Here is a 21,602-nt window from a genome sequence, read left to right on the forward strand (position 1 = left end):
AAGATACAAAGATGGGTCACTACAAGCATAGCTCCCCTTCCCGTATAATACAACTAGGTAAACTTTAGTGTATTCATATTAAAACAATGTTTAGGTTCATGGCAATATGTGCCTTTTGCTCTTGTTTTGTTGACGTTTTCATGGGCTTTAAGCATTATGATGTAAACAGAAACAGTGTAAAATATATGGTGTTGTGGCAAGCATGTGTTTGGTTATCCTTCCTAATTTAAGGATATTAATAAAGAAGCTGATTGACACACACAGGAAAACCTAAGATATAACAACAGCAATGAGGATCAAAGTATTTTTGAGTGTTTTTCTGGTGGTTTAGACCAGAAAACAATGGTAAACGCACCTAGTGTGGGTACCACAGCCTCCTTTGATTACGTGCATCAGGATGCCTGGTGTTTAGACTAGGCTAAGGGTGACCACATCGAGTGTAGGTGCCTTTACTTATATTGCTTGCTGTTAAACAACACCGGAAATCACTCATTTGTTTGTTTTTCTCCTATTAGAGAGATTTTAAGAGTATCTAAATTTGTATGAAAGTTTTTGATAGCCAAGAAGCTAGACCAGATTTAAAAGATGGCATCTTCCATAAAGATTGGACTGTTTAACCCTGATGAATTACCATTTGATGTATATCTGGCTTTGTTTCAACCACATTTGACCACTCAGGATATAACTGATGCTGACAAGAAGAAATATCAATTGTTTGTTTGCATAGACACTAAAATGTTTGGAATTTTAGCAAATTTGACTGCTCCAGACATGCCAACTACAAAGACATATGATAAGCTTATTGAATTACTGAAGAAACATTTCGTAACTGTCATATCACTGAAGCTTGTGTTCTTTTTAACAATGGTGTAAAGTTGAAAAAGAAACTGTAAAAGACCTATATGCAGACCTGAAGAAACTGGCAAAAGATTGCAACTTTGGTGCAACATTTGATGCCAGGCTGTGAGACCAACTATTTATGGCAATTGATAAAGAACCATGCTTCAAATATCTACTTGCCGAAGACCTGAAACTGGAAGCAATGACATCTTCAACACTCCTAGATTGCATTATGTCCCTTGAGAAAGCTCACATGGGAGGAGAGATGGTGAACTCAAGTTCATCAGGTACACCTGTGCATAAAGTGCATAGCAAGGTATGTCAAAGTGTAAGGATTGTGGTTTCCCACATCCAAGTTCTGTTTGTAGTTTTAAAAACTTGAAATGTCATTTTTGTGGTTGCAAGGGTTATTTAGAAAAAAAATTGTAGATTTAAGCAAAATGATTCATACAAATCCAATAATACTTTGAAGAAAAATAGCTCTAAGTGTTTTAAGAATACAAATGTAAAATCAGTTTCTGAACCTGAACCAGTGCATGAAGACGAGTTAGAACCACAGTGTAGTGCTTATAATGTTGATAAAAGCATGTTGCTGAAAGTTTCTTGTAATTGTATAAAATCTGTTATACCAGAAATGATATACCTTTAGACATAGATTCTAGTTCATGTGTTTTACTGTTAGGTAAAAACTGGCTAAAAGTACTAAATGTTAAAATGACTCCATCTTCCAAAGAATTGATTGCTTATGGAACTCATCAAATAAATGTAAAAGGTCAAGATGATCTTGTAGTAAGATTTAACAACTATTGTACAAAGCATAGATTTTTTGTTACTGATTCACACTGTAATGATTTATGTGGTACAGATCTAATGAACAAAGTAGGCATTAAGATCACAGGTTTAGATCAACTTTGAAAGTGAAATCAGTAAATGGCATGAATTATCTGATAATCCTAAACAACTTTTGGATAGTTATGAAATAAATGAAGATTTATCTATTAAAGGAGTTGAAGCTAAAATATATACAAAAAAGATGGTACTCCTAAATTCATCAAAGCAAGGCAAGTGCCATTAGTGCACAAAGAATTAGTTGATATTGCTGTACAAGAGCTTTTGGACAATGAAATCATAGAACCTGTAGCTTATAGTGATTGGGCTTCACCCATTGTACCAGTTTTGAAAGATTCAGGTAAAATGAGAATTTGTGCTGATTTTAAGCACTTAAATAGTCAAATTAATATTGAGAAATACCCAGTGCCTAAGCTTGATGAAATGTTGGCTACAGTTGGAGATAATAATGTGTTCTGTAAGCTAGATTTGTGTAATGCATATTTGCAAATAAAGGTTTCTGAAGAAGACTAGAAATACCTTATTTTATCAGCTTAAAAAGGATTGTTTAAATACAAAAGATTGCCTTTTGGACTGGCATCAGCACCAGGAATTTTTCAAAGGTACATATCACAGTCATTAAGTGGTACTGATGGTTTAATTATTTATTTAGATGACATCCTTATCTGTGCCAAGTCAAGAGAAGACCAAAGTCAGAAAGTTAAGTTTGTTTTGAATAAATTGGCTGAAGCTAATGTCAAGTTGAATCTGGAAAAATGCAAGTGATTTCTGGAGAAGGCTTATCTCCATCACCAAATAAAGTTAAAGCTATCCTTAATGCTCCAGTACCAAAAAACTTGCATGAGCTACAGTCATTTCTTGGATTAGTCACTCATTATAGTAGATTTATCCATAAGTTTTCCGAAATTTTGTCACCACTATGATTTAACAAAAAACAATGTCAAGTTTGTGTGGTCAAAACAGTGCCAAATAGCTCATGATGTTATTAAAGAAGCTTTATGGAAATCTGATGTTTTATCATGTTTTACTGGAAAGTCAAAATTTATTCTAGAATGTGATGCTTCTCCAGTAGGCATGTATACACCACATTAACCACATCACCACATTCCCATACACCATGCGGGCAATGTCACAATCAAACCCAGACATCGTGGCACCAGACATCCGCTACGATCGACAGAGCGGCGACAGCCGAATCAGCAATTTAGCCAAGCGCACGGAAGCAGACTCACACACAGACACACGAACGCACACAATAAATGCAGTCAATCGCCAATTCGGAATAACACACGGCAACACAATAGTAATCAACCCTTCCCCCCTGGATATATTATGTATTATACAATGGGATATAGGTAGTAATTATGAACCAAGAACAAACTTGTAAAGGGCCAAACATTCCTACTAAAAATCTTGACAAGGTGACTGAGAGCACCTCAAAATTCAGCAGACTCAGCATTTCCGGAGGACAAAACCACAGTGCATGGGTCCAGCAGTCGTCGGTGTGTGACGTGCCCTAGTGATCAATTGTGTACAGAACTGTGTTATAATTATGTGTTGAACTTTATTAATAAATCAGAAAAATTTGAAAAGAGTGACTTGATGTAATCCCATCGCTGAACCAAGAACAAACTTGTAACGGGCCAAACATTCCTACTAAGAATCTTGACAAGGTGACTGAGAGCACCTCAAAATTCAGCAGACTCAGCATTTCCGGAGGACAAAACCGCAGTGCACGGGTCCAGCAGTCGTCGGTGTGTGACGTGCCCTAGTGATCAATTGTGTACAGAACTGTGTTATAATTATGTGTTGAACTTTATTAATAAATCAGAAAAATTTGAAAAGAGTGACTTGATGTAATCCCCATCGCTGACAGGATTGCATCTACTTCGCTACAGGCATAGGTTGAAAATAATGTTGAAAAACATACTGCATTTGCTAGTAAAATGCTTACTTCTGTTGAGAAAAATTACTTACAGACTGACCGTGAAGGGCTAACAATAGTGTTTGGTGTCACAAAGTTTAAATAGTATCTATTAGGTAGGAATTTTGAGTTGAAAACTGATCATAAACTATTTCTTGGATTGTTCAGAAAAACTCAAGCAATTCCAATAAATTCATATGCAAGATTAATCAGGTGGTCTGTTTTGTTGTCACAATATAGCTTTGAGTCGGTTACCGATTGATGATTGTATCAATTCAGGTACACCAGCTGAATATGTGAAACTTGTAGAAAATTTCAATGTTTTTAACTTTTCTTTTGAAACTGTGCAGAAAATGACAAAAGAATATCCTGTACTGAGTAAATTCATTTTTCTTGTAAAATTTGGATGGAATAACAATTCAGATATTTGTAGACAATATTCTCATGTTAAAACTTATTTATCCATTCATAATGGTGTTGTTCTGTTTAAAAATAGTTATTGTTTCATCTGCCTTAAGAGTTAAAGTGTTAGAGCTACTGCATTCCAGTCATAATGGAATTGTTACAATGAAAGCTGAGGCTAGAGAAAACATTTGGTGGCCCAGGCTTTCTGAGGAGAATGAATAGCTTGCAAAAAGTTGTTATGAATGTTGTGTTTGAAATAATCAAGCTTCTTCAAGTAAATTGATGTGTAATTTTGCAAATAAGCCTTGGAGTAGAAAATAAGTATTTTTTTTTTTAATCTCAGTAGATTCTTATTCTAAGTTTATTGGTGTTCAATATACTCCAAGTATGACTAGTGCTAATACTTTGGAATTGTTAAAGAAAAACTTTGCTAATTTTGGGATTTCTGATGTCATTGCTTCTGATAATGCTGCTTATTTTCTTTCTACTGATATCAAAGAGTTTTATGAAAGGAATGGAATAAAACTGATCAATCCAGCTCCTTTTCATCCTGCATCCAATGGATTAGCTGAGAGATATTAGGTTTATGTAAAACAGCAGGAGAACCATTCATTCAGGTACAAAAGAAAGCCCTGCTGAAATGATGCTCCCCAGAAAACTTAAATCTCTGGGCATATGTAAAACAACTAAAACAAAGGAGGAAGAAAACATGTTAGTTAATAAGCAAAATGTTCTTGATTGTGTAGAAAGCAGATTCGAAATGGGACAAGCCGTTTTTGCAAAAAAATATTCTATGGGTGAAATTTGGTTACCAGGCATTATTACTGAGGTTACGGTTGCCAGAAATTATGTTGTAAAAGTGTTCACTAAAAGTGGAAATTCAATTTAGTGTAGGCATTCTGATAAATTGAAAACTAGGTATAATACTATTAAAAATAAAAAATCACCAGTTTCTGCTTCTCTGTTTGATTGTCAAATTGAAAATTCATTTGTTAAACCAAATACTAACATTAATGTTGGAAACAGTGAAAGTGTAAATGACTGTGTTACCAGTGATACCATTTCATAACCTGCAGTTTCCAATGAAGTGCTTCCTAATAATAACATTGACAAACCTATTAAGGAACCATATGTTCCTACTGAGCCAGTATTGAGAAAGTCAAATAGGTCAGTGAAACCTCATAATAGATTAACTGAATTAATGTAATGATTTTATGTTTTAAGTAAACCCCAAAATAAGAGGAGAGGAATCTGTAGTGTATTCAGATTAAAACAATGTTTAGGTTCATGGTAATATGTGTCTTTTACTTTTGTTTTGTTGATAATTTCGTGCTTTGAGCAGCATGATGTAAACAGGAACATCATCATCTCCTTGAACTACCTTTTGCCCAATAGCAAAAAAGTGAACTTGTTACAGATTAATTTCAGCAGGAGGATGAGGAAATCGAGCCAAGGAATGAATTACACAGGCAAAGAAAACGAAATTTTTGGAAAGCAGATTATTTAGGGTTGAGAAAATTCATTGAAGAAACAAACTGGCAGGAATTCACAAATACTAAGGGAATAAGGAGGAAATGAGAAATCTTTCTTGACAGTTACAACTTAGGAGTGAACAAACATGTGCCAAAGACTAGAGATAGGAAGAAGTAGAAACAGGACAGAGTGGGAAAAATGGAGAAAGAAAAGAGACAACAAAATAAAAGAAGCTTACAAACAAGCTAGGAATGACTATACAAGAATTCGAAGGGAGGAAGAGAGCAATTTTGTAAGAGATATAGTAGATAAATGCAAAGATGAACCAAAACTGTTTTACAGGTTTAGAAATGGTAAATTGAGACACAGGGAAGAAATCACCAAGTTAATAGTGGGTAGCGAGATCTTTAAAGAGGCCTCAGCTCAGGCAGAAATAATGAATGAAAGTTTTCAAATGGTCTTCCCAATCAAATCAAATCAAATCAGCCATCTTGAGTCCACTGTTGAACAAAGGCCTCCTTCATAGCATTCCATGAATCATAAGACTGTGCCATCCTCTGCCACATCACTCCTGCAAACTTCTCAATCTTTTCTTCCCACCTTCTATCTGGTCTCCCTCTTCCACGCTTCCTATCTCGCGGTGTCCAGTCAGTAATACACTTGCTCCATCACTCATCATTCGTTTGCACCAACTTACCTGGACAAAACTGGACAAAAGAACACAAATACATACCTCATCTCTACATCAACAACACTCTAATACCACACACAAACACACCGAAAATTCTTGGTGTAACATACGATACATCCATGTCTTTCAAACAACACATCACAAACATAAAAAACAAATGCATACCTAGACTTAACGCACTTCAGTCAATCACTGGAACAACATTTGGACAAAACAAAGAAACTAATACAACTATATACAAACAATTCATACGCTCGTGATAAATTATGCGAGTCCTACATGGGCTCCCAATCTCAGTGAGACACACCACAACACCCTTCAAATCATACAAAACAAAGCCTTGAAAACAATTACAGGCTGCACAAATACAACACCTACAGACCATTTACACCATGAAACAAAAGTCCTCAAAGTCAAGGACCACCTCGACATGAGAGGCACACAAACACTTGCCGCAGCCACCACAAACACATCACACCCGCTACACTACATAGCAGAACACCCACACACACCGAGAAACATTAAAACAACACCCAAAGACCTGTATTACACACAGATACTCTCTTCTCTTCCTCCACAACCACCAAATACCAGCCTCCGGAAACATATTCATAATCATATCACTCACCGCTCCATTAACACACTGAAAGACAACACATTGCTGCATGCCAGACCCCCTGATATCCACCCTTCTGAATCCTCTCTCCCACGAAAGGACAGAGTCCACCTGGCCAGACTGCGGTGCGACCACCACCCAGCACTTCTAAGCTACCAGAAGAGGCTGGATGACCACATTGTGAACAGCTGCCCAGGATGTAACACTTCACCCCATACCATACAACACATAATGGAAGACTGCATTATACACAATCATGCACGTAAACAACACAACATACACTCTATAAAGGATTTGTGGAAAAACCCAGTTTTGGCTGTGGCATTCCTTGAGGAGACGGGACTGCTCGGACAGACAGTCTAGGGAACGACAACAACAACAACAACAACTTACCTGCCCAGTTCCACTTCCTCTCTTTTACTGCCTCTACAATATCTTTCACTCTAGTCTGCTCTATCACCCAACTTGCTCTCTTTCGGTCTCTCAGTGTTATTCCCATCACTGATCTCTCCATTCTCCTCTGTGCAGTCCTTAGCTTTGTTTCCATCGCCCTTGTCAGCTTCCAAGTCTCACACCCGTAAATTATTGCTGGTAGAATGCATTGATTGTAAACTTTATGCTTCAAACATAAAGGTAGAGAGCCTCTCAGGATTTTATTATACCTGCCAAATACTTTCCAACCAATTGTAATGCATCTTTTTATTTCATTATCATGATCTTTTGTCACTTTCACCATCTGGCCTAAATAACTATACTCTTCAACTTCCTCAAGACTCTCATCATCAATTACAATCTCTTTGCTTTGAACTTTTGTGTTGAACATTACTTTGGTTTTACTCTTCTTCATTTTTAAACCTACTTTGACACTTTCCTTGTTTAGATCGCTCAGCATATCTTGCAAGTCTTCTGCTCTTTCTGAAATAAGAATGATGTCATTCACAAGTATTAGGTGGTTCAAATACTCGCCATTAATCTTCAAACCTTTCTTTTCCCAACTCAACCTTCTGAAAATATTTTCTAAACAAGCTGTAAATAGTTTGGGTGAAATTGTATCGCCTTGCCATACTCCTTTCTTGATCTTGATCTTTTCTGTAGTCGAACTATAGCGGTACCTTTTGCATAAATCTTTTCTAAAACTCTTACGATCTGTTGGTTTGTACCCTGTTTGCGTAGCAAGTTTAGTATTGCTATTTGTTCTACTGAGTCAAAGGCTTTCTCGTAATCTACAAAAGCTAAACAGAGAGGTATATTGTATTCTGTTGTTTTCTTGATTAGTTGGTTCATCGCCTGCAAATGGTCTAGAGTTGAATATCCGCTTCTAAAGCCTGCCTGTTCTCTTGGTTGGTTTCCATCTAAAACTTGACTTAGTCTATTTGTAAGGATCTTGGAGAATACATTTGATAGCAAGCTAATCGGTCGATAGTTACTAAGGTCCTTCTGGTCTCCTTTTTTATGAAGCAAAATCACTATAGCATTACACCACACATCAGGAACACTTTCTTGATGTAAGCACTGGGTCTACAACTCAGCTAACTTAATATGAGCTATTTCACCTGCATCTTTCAACAGATCTATTGATATACCATCTTCCCCTGGTGCTTTTCCATGTTTCATAGTTTTTTGAGCAAATTCTACTTCATCCTTTGTAATCTCTGGTACACTACTAATGTCTACACATGAATTGACTGACTCAAAAGCGAGCAATTTTTTTGAGAAAAGTGAGGGGAGCAAAAATCCAGGTTTAGAGGATATAAATGTAGAAAAGAGGGAAAAGTTCAATCTCTTGGGATCATTGGATATGAAAAAAGCCTTAGGACCAGACAAGATCTCAAACTGGATACTTAAAGAATGTAAGGAACAACTAGTGGACAAGATCTACATGTTCAGTGAATGAAGGCATTGTGCCACTTGATTGGAAAAGGGCAAATGGTGTGCCTATACACAGGTAGAAATAAGGAGACACCACTAAATTATACTCGTAGGCCAGTATCACTAACCAGCACAATAGTGAAATATGTGAAAGTATTGTGAAAGATCGATGGACCAAATATCTTGAAGAGATGAACATTCTGACAGACAGTCAGTTTGGTTTCAGATCTGGAAGGTCATGTGTGTCGAACTTTTTAAACTTTTACTCGAGAGTGATTGATGTGCTGCAAGAGAGAGAGGGGTGGGTGGACTGCGTACACCTGGACCTAGAGAAGGTGTTTGATAAAGTACCTCACAGTTAATCTATGTGGAAATTGGAGCATATTGGAGGACTGAGTGGCAAACTACTAGAATGGATGATAAACTTTTTGAAGGCAAGATATATGAAGATAGTAGTGAAAGATAAGAGGTGAAGCTAGAGAGCAGTAATGAGCAGAGTTACACAAGGTTCAGTGCTTGCACCAATAATGTTTCTTGTCTATGTTAATGACATGATGGAAGGAACAAGCTTACCAACATGTTTGCAGATGATGCAAAAACCATGAGAAGAGTGAAAAATGAGAACAGTACACTATTGTAAAAAGATCTAGATGCTATTTTTGCATGGAGTCAAGGATGAGAAATGAAGTTCAATACCAAAAAATGCAAAGTACTGGGAATGGGCAATAGTGCCAAAAGGCTATCCTTAAACTATTCCTTGGAAAGTGAACACATTACAAAAGCAAAAGAGGAGAAAGACTTGGGAGTGTTGATAAAAGACAACCTGTCACCTGATAGACATATCAGAAGGATTGTTTGAGAGACATACAGACTACTGTAGAAGATTAAATTGGCATTCCACTATATGGATGAAGTGATGATGAAAAAACTCATCGAAACCCTGATATGTCCAAGACTGGAATATGCATCAATATTATGGTCCCCACACATAATGAAGGATATTAGCAAGACTGAAAGAATACAACGGGCATCAACCAAACTGGTCCCCAGCCAGGCAGATAAACCATATGAGGAAAGACTAAAAGTACTTGGTCTGCCAACTTTGAAAGATCAAAGAGAAAGAGGTGTCATGATTACAGTATTCAGGTCACTAAAGGGGATAGATTGCAATGACAGAAGAGATATTTTGATTAAAGATGGGAGGGCTTTAAGAGGTCATGGGAGCAAATTAAGAAAGACCATGATGTGAGGAAATACAGTTTTCCATATAGATGCATAAATATGAATAGCTTTGGTGATATAGCCCAAGCTCAAACAATACATGAGTTCAAAGATAAATATGATAATTGGAAATCAAGGATATAGATTAAGTTCGAGCTGTCCAGTACATTAATTTGAGGCTTGGTATAGTAAAAAAAAAAAAAAAGAATAGGAGACAGGACCCAGTGAGTGTTGCTCTTTTCCTGTGTGTTACAATTAGGTAAGTACATGCACAAACACACACTCACCTTTAATATGTTTGCAGATCATGCAAAAATCATGAGGAAAATAGAAAATGAGGATGACTGCAACTGACCACAAGATGGCCTGAACATCTTTTATGGAATCAAAAGTAGGAAATGAAGTTCAACAAAAAAAAGTGTAAGACTTTAGAAATGGAATGTAGCACAGAAAGGTTATTGGTGACATATATAATGGGTAACATATTAATCAACAAAGCTAGTGTAGAAATAGACCTTGGGGTTGTGGTCATGAAAAATAAATTGTTTCCTGAGAAACATAAACTAAATTGTTGGAGAAACCCATAATTTGTTAAAAACCATTAGGTATGCTTTTCTCTACATGGATGAAGTAATAATGAAAAAGCTCACAGAAAACCTAACTGGGCCAAGGGATAAGCAGTAGTGGTGTGGTCTCCATACAAGAAAAAAGTATAATCAAGCTAGAAAAAATTCAAAGAGCAGCTACCAAAATAATCCCAAACTTGGCAGATAAACCATACAATGAAAGACTAGAAAAAAATGGGAATACTAATTTTGGAAAATTAAACAAAAAAAAGTTATATGATTGCAGGTTTTAGAATCCTAAAGAGGGGGGGACAAGTCAGACAAGGATGATCTCTTGGTATGGGGACCACTGCTCAGAGTGAATACCCTTCTATGTGCCATGACCAGGATTTGAACCTATGAACTTGATCTCTCTAGTGAAAGCTATCTGCATGTACCACCAATGTATCACAACAGGTTCCCATACCACACAAACAACTAATGTGGAAAATGTGTATTAAGAAACAGTTTTCTGTAAAGGTGGATCAATTCACAGAATAGCCCTGAAGAGGAAAAAGTCCAATCAAGGAAAATAAATGCCAAGTTTGACCTATGAAGATACAGAGATGGGACCCCTTATGTATATTTTTCTGTATATGAGAATTAGTTAAATGCATTTAGGAGATGAAATGACTTATCACCTCAAACGGACATAAGTGACTGTATGACACTTGCAGAAAATTAACTTAAACACTAGAGTATAGAAAAAAAATAAATCTATATATCTATATACCAAAGACTTTTTCTCCTTTATATGGGAGGTAGCCAAGTGAAAAGACACATTTCACTACCACCCTTTCCTCCTTCTCATCTTAGCCCTTCGTAGATGATGGGACATCCCTGTATCCAGTCCACTGAAGTGATTTAATTCAATGACAGAAATAAAAATTCCAAAATATATCATACCTTAATAAAGTCAAAGGTCTTAGTCAGCATGACAATCATTCTGGTATTTTCTTGCCATACCATCCGCCAAAAATCTCCTATAGTTCTTTCATTGGGCCCTTGAGCAACAATATATGCCTTTGGGGTTAGAAGACTCTGTAATAAAAACCACAGCATCAAAATGTTGAAAAGTATGCCATAAGATTTCAGGATTAAAGTCATGAATACTTGACCTTGTACCTAGATGCACATTTCATATCAGCAATTTGATTCTGAATACTTTACAAAAAAAGTGAATTCTTCAATTAAATACTTCACAATACCTACATTACATGTACTTATCTTATTGTTTAGAATTACCTAATAGAGGTAACAAGAACCAATGTAACATGTAGATTTGCAAATATACTGATATTTCCATGGATCTGTTTTGTCTAAGGAAGCAGTAGGTGAAGATCCAGTAGTAAATTCATTGTGGTAATATGATTAGAGATCTATCACCTGAAGCATTATATTCTCTACATCAATTTTTATGAATACAATTGTACGGTATATCAATAACCTCTATCTTGTACCACACGAACCTGAAAATAAGTAATAATAATTGGGTGCTGAGATTTGTGATTTACCATTACTTCTATCTTTATGGACAACCTCACACTACCATCACATATTACAGGGAGTCCTCGAGTTACGACGAAGTTCCGTTACCTATGCAATATTGTAAACTGATTTTTGATGGAGGTCAGAACCAGCCTAAGTACCTTCCATGGTGATTGTGTTGTGACAGGATTTCTTTATATATGTATTGTGGGAAACTGTCCATCACTTACCTGATTTCTGGGGAAATCCTGCTCCTGCTTCAATCTTCACTCCCTCATTGGTTTCGTACCGTTTGTTTTAGTCACTCTCTAACTTAACTATTCCTATCGGTTAAATATTTGCACAGTCCCGCTTGTTTCTTGATCATTTTACTTGCACGCACACTCTCGTGGTATTGGTCACATTAAGTGGCACCGACGCACGGGCATCCCCGCCCCCCGGGCGTACCAACTGCGCGCACCTTTTGACCCGGCCCCGGGGGTGCCAACCGCGCGTCCCCGTCTGTATCACATTCCCTACATTCACCCCCCCCCCACCCCTTGATCGCGAGATCAACCTATTCTTCGTCTGCTTCGTCTCCTCCATTTCCTACTTCGTACTCCTGCAGCCATCTTGGAGGACGCTTGTCGCGCTGGGGTCTCCGGGGCGCCGCCCCCTCATTCACCACCACGTCGTGACTCTCTTCCTTATTTTCTCCATCACCCTCTTCCTCGTTTTCTCCGTCACTCACCACACGACGATCCAAGATATGTCGCGGCACTCCCTCGACAGAAATGTTGTTACGAGAATTTACCTCCTTTACGATCCCTCTCGTCCACCGTTACGTGCTCTTACCATCCTTTGGCCTCACCCATACCTCCTCCCCCACCTGTACTGAGGTGGGGATGTCGCCAATCACATTTAAATAAGGCTCTTTGTGGAACCGAACCTTCGTCTTGACCTGACCTGGGAGACATGTTATACCAGAAGACTGCCTCCATGGGTGGAATTAGTGCCCTCTCGACGATGGTCTTAATCGTGCGATAGTGTCGTTCTACTATTCCATTTCCGTTCGTCTGGTAAGCAGCCAGAAAGGAGCGTCTCGTGCTCCACTTGTCCATGTCTTTCAGCGCCCCCGACCGAAATGCGGTGCTATTATCCATCAGGATTTCATCCACTGGACCCCGTTCCTGAAATATCTCATTCATCACCCATGCAATCTCCTCTCCAGTCTCCGTCTTCAGCTCCCGCCAGACGACGAAGCGTCCCGGCCCGCAGTCAACCATCGATAAGTACATGCGCCGCCGATAGTGGGTTATATCAACCGCCAGCCTCCTCCAGTTTTCTCCTACGCTAAGTTCCCCCGCCGCGTGGCGTCTGGGGGCGTGGTCTATTGACTGACATCAGACGCACGCTCTCACCGCCCGCTAGACTTCTTCCCTCGATATATTTGGGTCAACTTTCCTTGCCAAGAACAATGACCTATCGACACCTAGGTGGTGAGTTCCATGCAACTCTTTCGTGCATAGGGACCCTGCAGCGCACACTTCAAACTTCTCGTCATGTTCTTCCGGCACTTTTAGCCAGCTTTTCTTCACTTTGGTTAGTGCATCTGCTTTGTTCATTCCCGACGGCACCTTGGCCATCCTCATCTCTATGCCGAACTCGTCCATGAACTCCCTCATGATCCCAAGGCGACGCTTCACAAGGACCTCTGCAGCCCCTTTCGTGCGTACTCTCTTCTCAGCCGTCAGCACTGAGTTCATCCTACCGGCTACTGTGGCTAAGTCAGTCCTGATTTCGATCTCACGTAGCCCCCATTTCAGCGGCAAATTGACTCCTTTTATAGTCGCGTCCAACTCCGATACGTTGATGTGATGGTAGTCACCCTTTTTTCGCTGCCACGCTCCATCTTCGATTACCACGCCTCCTATCTTCAAGACGACGCCGGTCGCTATGCTGCTAGCATCGCACCACACTACACCTCGGCCCTATTGTGGTGCGTTCCACTGTCCTCTCACTGGAACACCATGTTTCATCCGCTGTACTACGTCACGTATCATCGTTATCGTGCCCTCATCAACCTTCTCTCCCCAATCCTTCGACCCTGACCGACTCTTAATATAACTACACGTTACACGGAGCCAGTCGGCTTCATGTTCCATGACGCGAATGTTGGATTACCTAAAATGTAGTTAGTAAGAAGTTTGATTGTAGACATGAGTAATTTATGTAGGTTGTTCAAGTTACAAGAGATTTGCAAGCCGACAGCGGAGGACTACACAACTGGGACCTCCTGCCCTCAGAGGTCAGAGGACGCGTAAACAAGATGATGACACAAAATAATCACTTTTGTAAATTGTATTACTTCTAGAGTTAGATATATAGATTGATATTTGGTGAGCCTTCTTCATACAAAAATAAAGGAGTGAGTAAATTGTGTGGAGCTTGGTAGATAGTGATAGAATAGGTTATATTGGCATACATTGGCACCTGTGCTTGGCCCTGGTGTCGTGCGGCTGTGGTATAAGAAGACGCGCGGGGATTTTTTTGGGGCTTTCTTTGACTCGCGCGCTCACACTCTGTTCACACTAAACTTTAAGTTAAGAAGCTATTTTTTGTATGTAAAAATAAACAAGTTTTCTACATAACCACTTTTGACATCCAAGAAGTTGAATAAATCCATAAAAAGAGGGCAAATTTATCATCTGGCCTTTGAATTGTAGAAACTGTTCGAATCAAGACCATAGATTCGAAGCATCAACTCAAACGCAAGAGTTAGTTCATGACACGGCGATCGGGTGGTGACCCAGCAATTTGCCACACAGGGAGAAGAGCTCTCGTTTGCTCATTTCGTCCGTTACTTTCGGGACCTTGTTGCCTCTCTTGAACAGCAGGCTCCCGATCCCGTCTCTCTCTAGTCGCAGTCCCAACACTGCTCCTCCTTCTATCGTTTCCGGCTCCTTTGATAATTCGTGCCGAGCCAAATGTTCCACTACGTCCGACGCCGATACCACAGTATCATCCACCAGTATGTCATCGAGGTATGATTCCGTGCCCTTCTTCATCGTTTTAGTCTTCTCCAGCACGGTCTTCAGGATTCTCGTCATGATCCTCGGGGTTGAGCACAGCCTAAACCCCGGTCTGGTTAAGCAATACGTTTTACCTTTATATTTTATTAGTTGGTATTTCCATAGGTTCTTCGCCAAGTGAATTTGTAGGTAAGTCACCTGCAGATCGTGGACGCCTCCCTCATTTGGCGTCATCTGCGTAGGGCCTCGTTACATATGCCTATAAAATAATTGCAAATATGACACCTCACGAGCTGGTTTAGTCCTCGGAAATCCAACACCGGTCGTACTTTGTTCTTGGCTGTACCACTGCCACCATGGGCAAGATTCCAACCTCCACCGGTTCCTCCCAAGGACTTAGAATTCCCTCATCAATCCACCGCTCTACTTCGAGGTCAAAGTCGCCCCTCACCCACTCTCCGAGAGTCTGTTTGTAGCAGTCGACCTTGTTCTTCAACAGAGGTGAGCCTTCTTTCAGGTACCACTCTACCTCCCACTTCTGGCCATCAAATTTTAACTGGGTCGATCTTCACTGTGACACTGCTCTCCACGGCCCTCATTGCCATTCCTACGTTCATTTCCGGCCTCAGACGGGTCCTCCCTCTCCCTTCCGTACTCGAGCCGCGTATCGCTCCAATCCTCACTTGTCCGGCGATAAACGTGACTTCTCCAAGCTGAGCAATTGCATCCATTCCCAGCACCACGTCAATTCCTTCTATAACCGTTCTAATGACAGGCACTCTTAGTCGTATCGGAATGCACTCCGCCATTTCAATTTCCTGGTCACCTTCGCACTTTGTCTCCCTTCCGTCGACTGTCATCAGGACCATATCTCCCTGTCTGAATTCTTGAACTACTTCGGTCGTTACAATCGTGGTTGGACAGCCGGAATCTATTGGTGCTCTCGCGCGTCTTTCTCTCAGCCAGACATCCACAATCGGCATATGGCTGGACGGCGTCCTTACATTTCCTTGGCGGCTGCTTCCGTAGCGGCCACCCGTTGCCCGTTTCCCTGGTCGCAGTGTCGAGCCATATGTTCTGCCTGATTACATTCGTAACAGATGAACTTCGCCTCTTTACAGTCCCTTGCGAAGTGACCTAGTCGCCGACACACGTAACAATGGACAGTAGGCGGCCCCCACCATCAGCTGTAGTCACCCCTGGACTCCCCTGTTCTCTCTTATCCATCATCACCGGGTTGGCGTCTCAACCCAAGCGCCGTGGGCGGCTGCTCTCTTGCTGTGGCCGATAAAAGCCCGTCCTTCTTTGTCCTCGTGAGAAGCCTAGCGTGAGCTATCAATTCGTCCATACTCGCCGTCACCGCACTATTTATTTCATGTAGTCCAGCAGATATGCGATCTGAAAAGCCATTCACAAACACCATCCTCACCAGTTGCTCCAAGCCTTCGCCCGCGAACGTAGATAGGCCAGCCAATCTCCTGATCTCGTTGACGAAAAAATCAATCTGTCCGCCCGCCTAGCGCATTCTTTGCAGCCGACTAAACGATTCGAACGGACTCTCGCCGAAAGCCTCTTGTAATATTTTCTTTACCTTCCCCGAATCCACTCCATCACCAGCCATTATTTCCAGGTAGATGGCCAACGCGTCATTCTCTAGATTAAGGGCAATATAATTGGCTACATCCGTCACCCCTGTTAATTTGGCGACTAGTTCCACTTGTTTGAACCCCCCGGCAACGTTCCCATTCCCGTCAAGTGGCCTTAGGGTGATAATGTTCATCTTGAATGGCTCCTTGGTGCTCGTTGTCTCGGTCATCTTTGGCGCCTAGATAGCTTGTGGGAAATTGTCGATCACGTACCTGATTTCTGTAGAAATCCCGCCCCTGTTTCAATCTTCACTCCCTCGTTGGTTTCGTACCGCTCGTTTTAATCACTCTCTAATCTGGCACAGTCCCGCTTATTTCCCGCTCATTCACTTGCACGCACACTCACTCCCGTGGCACTGATCATACTGACTGGCACCGACGCGCGGGCATCCCCGCCCTCTAGAGGTACCAACTGCGTGCACCTTTTGACCCCGCCCCGGGGTGCCAACCGCGCGTCCCCGTCTGCGCCACATTCACCATTCAGACCACATGTATATATGGTGTCGTTGTTCATGGTTGATGTCATGTAAGGTATGCCCTTTTTCCTCCTTTTCATTTTCAAACCTTACATGACTTCAGCGGCGGTGCCAGGAATTTTTAGTTGGGGAGGCTAAGGGGGGGGCTGAGCAAATTTTTTGGGGGGCTGAGCAAATTTTTGGGGGCTAACAGTAATATGATAATACACATATATTATCCTCATTTCAGAAGGGGAGGAGGTTAATGGTAGGGCTAGTACTGATGGCTGACAAATCTTTAGCCCTGGCAATTAAAAATTCCACTTAATAAAATTATTTCAATGAGTGCTTTAACCCATTAAACTCCGATGACAATATTCTTGTCATTTGGTCAAATAAAACAAAAAATCATAAAACACCAAAATGTTTGATCAAACACCAGAAAAATACGACGTCAGTCCTCGCTTCGCAACAATATACATGGCTTCTATGGTGCAGTTAAAATGGGCCAGTGAGATGTGGGAACCATCCCATCAGATCCTCAGATGATAATATATTGTATAAGAACAATGAAGAGATAATCTCCAGATGGGCTGAGCACTTCAACAACTTAATCAACTGCCCAATCCCCCCATATTACAGGAAATGGATAGAGCCCCCCAGCTGGCTGAAGTTATAAAAGCTGTCAGGGAGCTGAAAAACAACAAGAGCCCAGGGCCAGATGGCATCCCTGTCGAGATTTCAAGGAGAAAGGATACGCACTGAAGCTACATCTACCTGAACTGCTCCAAGAAGTGTGGACAATAGGTGAAGTACCACAAAATTTAAAGGATACCAATATCATTACCATCTACAAGAAAAAAAGGAGACTGAGCAATATGTGGCAACAATTGAGGGGTCTTGCTCTTGGCAGTTGCAGGGTAAGTGCTAGCTAAAATCATGCTTTCTCAGTTAATCATGAACCTCTCTGAAAATGAACTCCCAAAAAGTCAGTGTTGCTTTCAAAAGGGCCACAGCACCAATATGGTCTTTTCCATCCATCAGATACAGGAGAAATGCAGGGAGCAAAACAAAGACCTGTTTATCTCCTTCATTGATCTCATGAAGGCTTTTGATACTGTGAACCATGTCTTATTATGGGCATTATTAAAGAAAATGGGAATTCCTCCAGGGTTCCTCAGAATCCTCCAAAACCTCCACGATGGTATGCAGGCTCAAGTCCAAGTGTGTGGCTCACTATCAGACCCTTTTAAAACCTCAAGTTGGAGTAAAGCAGGGCTGTGCCCTCACACCTGTACTGTTTAACATCTTCCTGGTAGCCCTAACCAGCATAAGCCATGCTTCTCTAGGGGAAGACACTGGTGTAACCATTCAATATCGATTGGATGGAAACCTAGTCAAAACCGTGGAACACTTCACATACCTTGGCAGTATACACATGCCAGACTGCTCTGTAGACATGGAGATCCAAAGGAGGATAAACCTTGCCTTAACAGTGTTTGGCCGATTGCGAGATAGAATCTCCAACAACAACCTCAGAATCAACACAGGGGCTGCTGTGTAGGCTGTAGTTATCTCCACTCTGCTGTATGGCTCAGAGACATGGACCCTGTACAACTGCCAGAACCACATCTTAGAGGACTTTAACGTCATATGTCTCCATAAGATTCTTGGTGTATCATGGAAGGATAAGATCACCCATGATGAACTATACCAATGCACTCAAACCACCAGCATTGAAACTACCATGGCACAATGACATCTATACTGGTTGGGCCACACCATAAAGATGCCAGGAAATCGGCTTCCACTGTGGATCCTGTATGGACAGCTTGCTGAAGGCAATAGAAATGTGGGTGGCCCAAAGAAGAGGTACAAAGACTACCAAAGAACTACTCAAGAAAAGTGACATAGAAACCCAAAAGCTGGAGGCTCTGGATGCTGATAGATCGACCTGGCGAACCATATGTGCCAGAGCAATTGAGTAATTGAACGATGTCAAGTCCCTGAGGAGAGCAGAAAACTGCACCTAACGACACTAGCGTGCAGAGGGAGACCAGCCCCCCAGGGAACAACACCCATGCCAACTGTGTGACAAAATATGTGGCTTCCGAATAGGACTCAATAGCCACATATGATGACATCAGCGGCATAACTGCTGAACTTTCACCTATCACTACATGCAGAGCAGTGTTGTCATTGGCAATGATGGACTGCCACAAGCAGACAAGTGTAGATTGTTATGAAAATCGAACATTCTAATAGCATACATGATACTGAGAGGGGAGTTTTGCATTTGAGAGGTGAAAAGTTTGTTTCCTGTCATGATGTGATTATGTATGGGGTGAAAATGTCCTGTTCTTTGAAGTATTAGTATATACATATATTACAAGGCCCTTTCCTTCTTATAAGATGGGTGGCTGAGTCAAAGCATACACCCACTTTTCATCCAACATTGTCCTTCCCATCTTAGCTCCTTATGATTGAATGGTCATCCCTATCCCTCACCTAATGTAGTACAAGTGAAAACAAACTACAGAAGAAACTCACATCTACATAAGAAGCGTTGATGTAGTCTGAGTCTGGCATGTCTTCTAAAGGTTCTAACACCACCCGGTTGTAGTCATCTGGTGAGGAAAGAATTGCTTATGAATATATCATAGATATAGTTTCACAGAAACTCCCATGACCATAATGAAAATATTTTGGTGATAAAAAAAATATGTCTCTCTAGTAAACCAAAAGACATGTCTTTCACCTGACAAAATCTTATTCATTGATCATACTGGTCTACAAATATTTTTGTTTATGTAAATACATATTTCATATGTATCTAATATGATAATCCAAATATGTTTTCAGTTTCTCTATCACCCATAGTTTTTCTAACATATTTGCATGTATGGCATATATGTTTTATGCTCTATGAAGCAAAATATTTATTTTCATTGCTTGTAAAGTGCAATACTTTATTTTTCAAAAACATAAACCCAGGTAAAAGTCAACAGGGGCCTGTGGAAACAAGACTTAGCATATTGGGACACTCAGATAGTGCCCAGCCTTAAATAGCAGTTCTCTGCGAGTTGTGAGCTATAACTCATGTGTAAATATTGTCTTTTTAAGTTTGCTGTCATTATGCTGATGCCTAACCATCATTACAGTATAGAAACAGTAATAGAAACATTACAGTAATAGAAACTGTGTGAACAAAGTAATTTTGTTATATCTGCAGTGAATTTACATTCAAATTGCTAAAATATTATATAATTTCCCTAATAATAAATATTATGAGGATTCCATAGGTTGAAAAGTGGATGATGAGGATCTCGTATGTGATTAAAATTTGTCTAGGAAGCAAACTGAACTACTGAGTTCCAGGTTAAATATTGGAATCTTAAAGAAGAATAAGAAATAAATAATAAATTTTTTTTATCATGATCACAGTTCATGCTTCTTCCTTATTGTCCATGAAATATGTTCTCCTCTTTCCACCTAAAGACTATGACAGTTACTTTTGTTGACCACATCACTGACAAGAGACTATTTCTAATGTACTTTCATCACTCCTTCCACAACCTGATCCTGTTATTCCCTTTTCTGATGTTCCATTATTTTACTTCAACTCTTTCCAATTATTGTGCTTTTACCCATCCTTTCTACATCTCAATAACATCTCTCTCTCTCTCTCTGTATTTACCTAGCTATATTTACCTAGTTGTATTTTATGGGACGAGAGCTACGATTGTAGTGACCCACTTTTGTATCTCTCCACATCCAGTTTGTTCTTAAAATCTTGTAAAGTTTTGGCAGTCACTGTTTCCCCGTTTAGTTTGTTCCAGACATCAATCACTCTGTGTGGGAAGCTATTCTTTTTCAAATCTCCTCAGTAACTGTCCTTCTTTAGCTTCTTCAAGAAGGACAGTTATAGAAGAGATCTGAAAAAGAACAGCTTTTCACACAGAGTAATAGACATTTGGAACAAGCTAGATGAGAAAGTGGTGTGTGCAAAAACAATACATGAATTTAAAAACAGTTTAGATAAAATGAGATATGAAGACGGGACACCACGAGCATAACTCCCCTTCCCGTAAAATACAACTAGGTAAATACACACATGACAGTCGAAGTGACAGCTAAGATTGTAACTCCAGAAAAAACATAAATTGTCGTGGATATCAACAACGAGGGAGTATCTGTGTTGTATTAGTAGGGAAGGGGAAAGCTCGTGGTGTAGTGGGATGGTGAAGAAAAAGGAGAAGGGGAGGGATTACTGAGGAAAATGGAAGAAAATGAAGAAGGGGACGAATAGGCCCCGGACGTCAGAAGGAATGTCAACAAAAGATGCGCAGACGACAGTGGTGAAGTCGAAGAAATTAGTAAAAATGTAAAAATTAGAAATATAGATAAGAGCAGCGCAATGGAAGGTGGAGATAATTATTTCTATGGATTTAATGTGGGAGGAGAATACTAGGTATAGAAATGAGGAAGAGCCATCGAGACTAAACCTAA

The 21,602-nt window shown here is 40.2% G+C and overlaps 1 protein-coding gene across 10 annotated transcripts in view; it reads right to left on the minus strand.

Moving 5' to 3' along the window:
• The window catches only part of LOC143032891 (receptor-type tyrosine-protein phosphatase kappa-like), a 984,894-nt gene that overhangs the window by 126,431 nt on the left and 836,861 nt on the right, over positions 1 to 21,602 (minus strand). For all 10 annotated transcript variants that reach the window (XM_076198111.1, XM_076198115.1, XM_076198119.1 and 7 more), the window contains 2 exons: positions 19,644 to 19,720; positions 11,400 to 11,534 (listed from right to left, as the gene is read on the minus strand). In XM_076198111.1, the coding sequence (XP_076054226.1) occupies positions 11,400 to 11,534; positions 19,644 to 19,720 (212 nt within the window). The remainder of the gene's footprint in view (positions 1 to 11,399; positions 11,535 to 19,643; positions 19,721 to 21,602) is intronic.

This window comes from Oratosquilla oratoria, chromosome 14 (genome assembly GCF_046742065.1).
Source record: "Oratosquilla oratoria isolate Oo_2021 chromosome 14, ASM4674206v1, whole genome shotgun sequence".
Taxonomy (NCBI): domain Eukaryota; kingdom Metazoa; phylum Arthropoda; class Malacostraca; order Stomatopoda; family Squillidae; genus Oratosquilla; species Oratosquilla oratoria.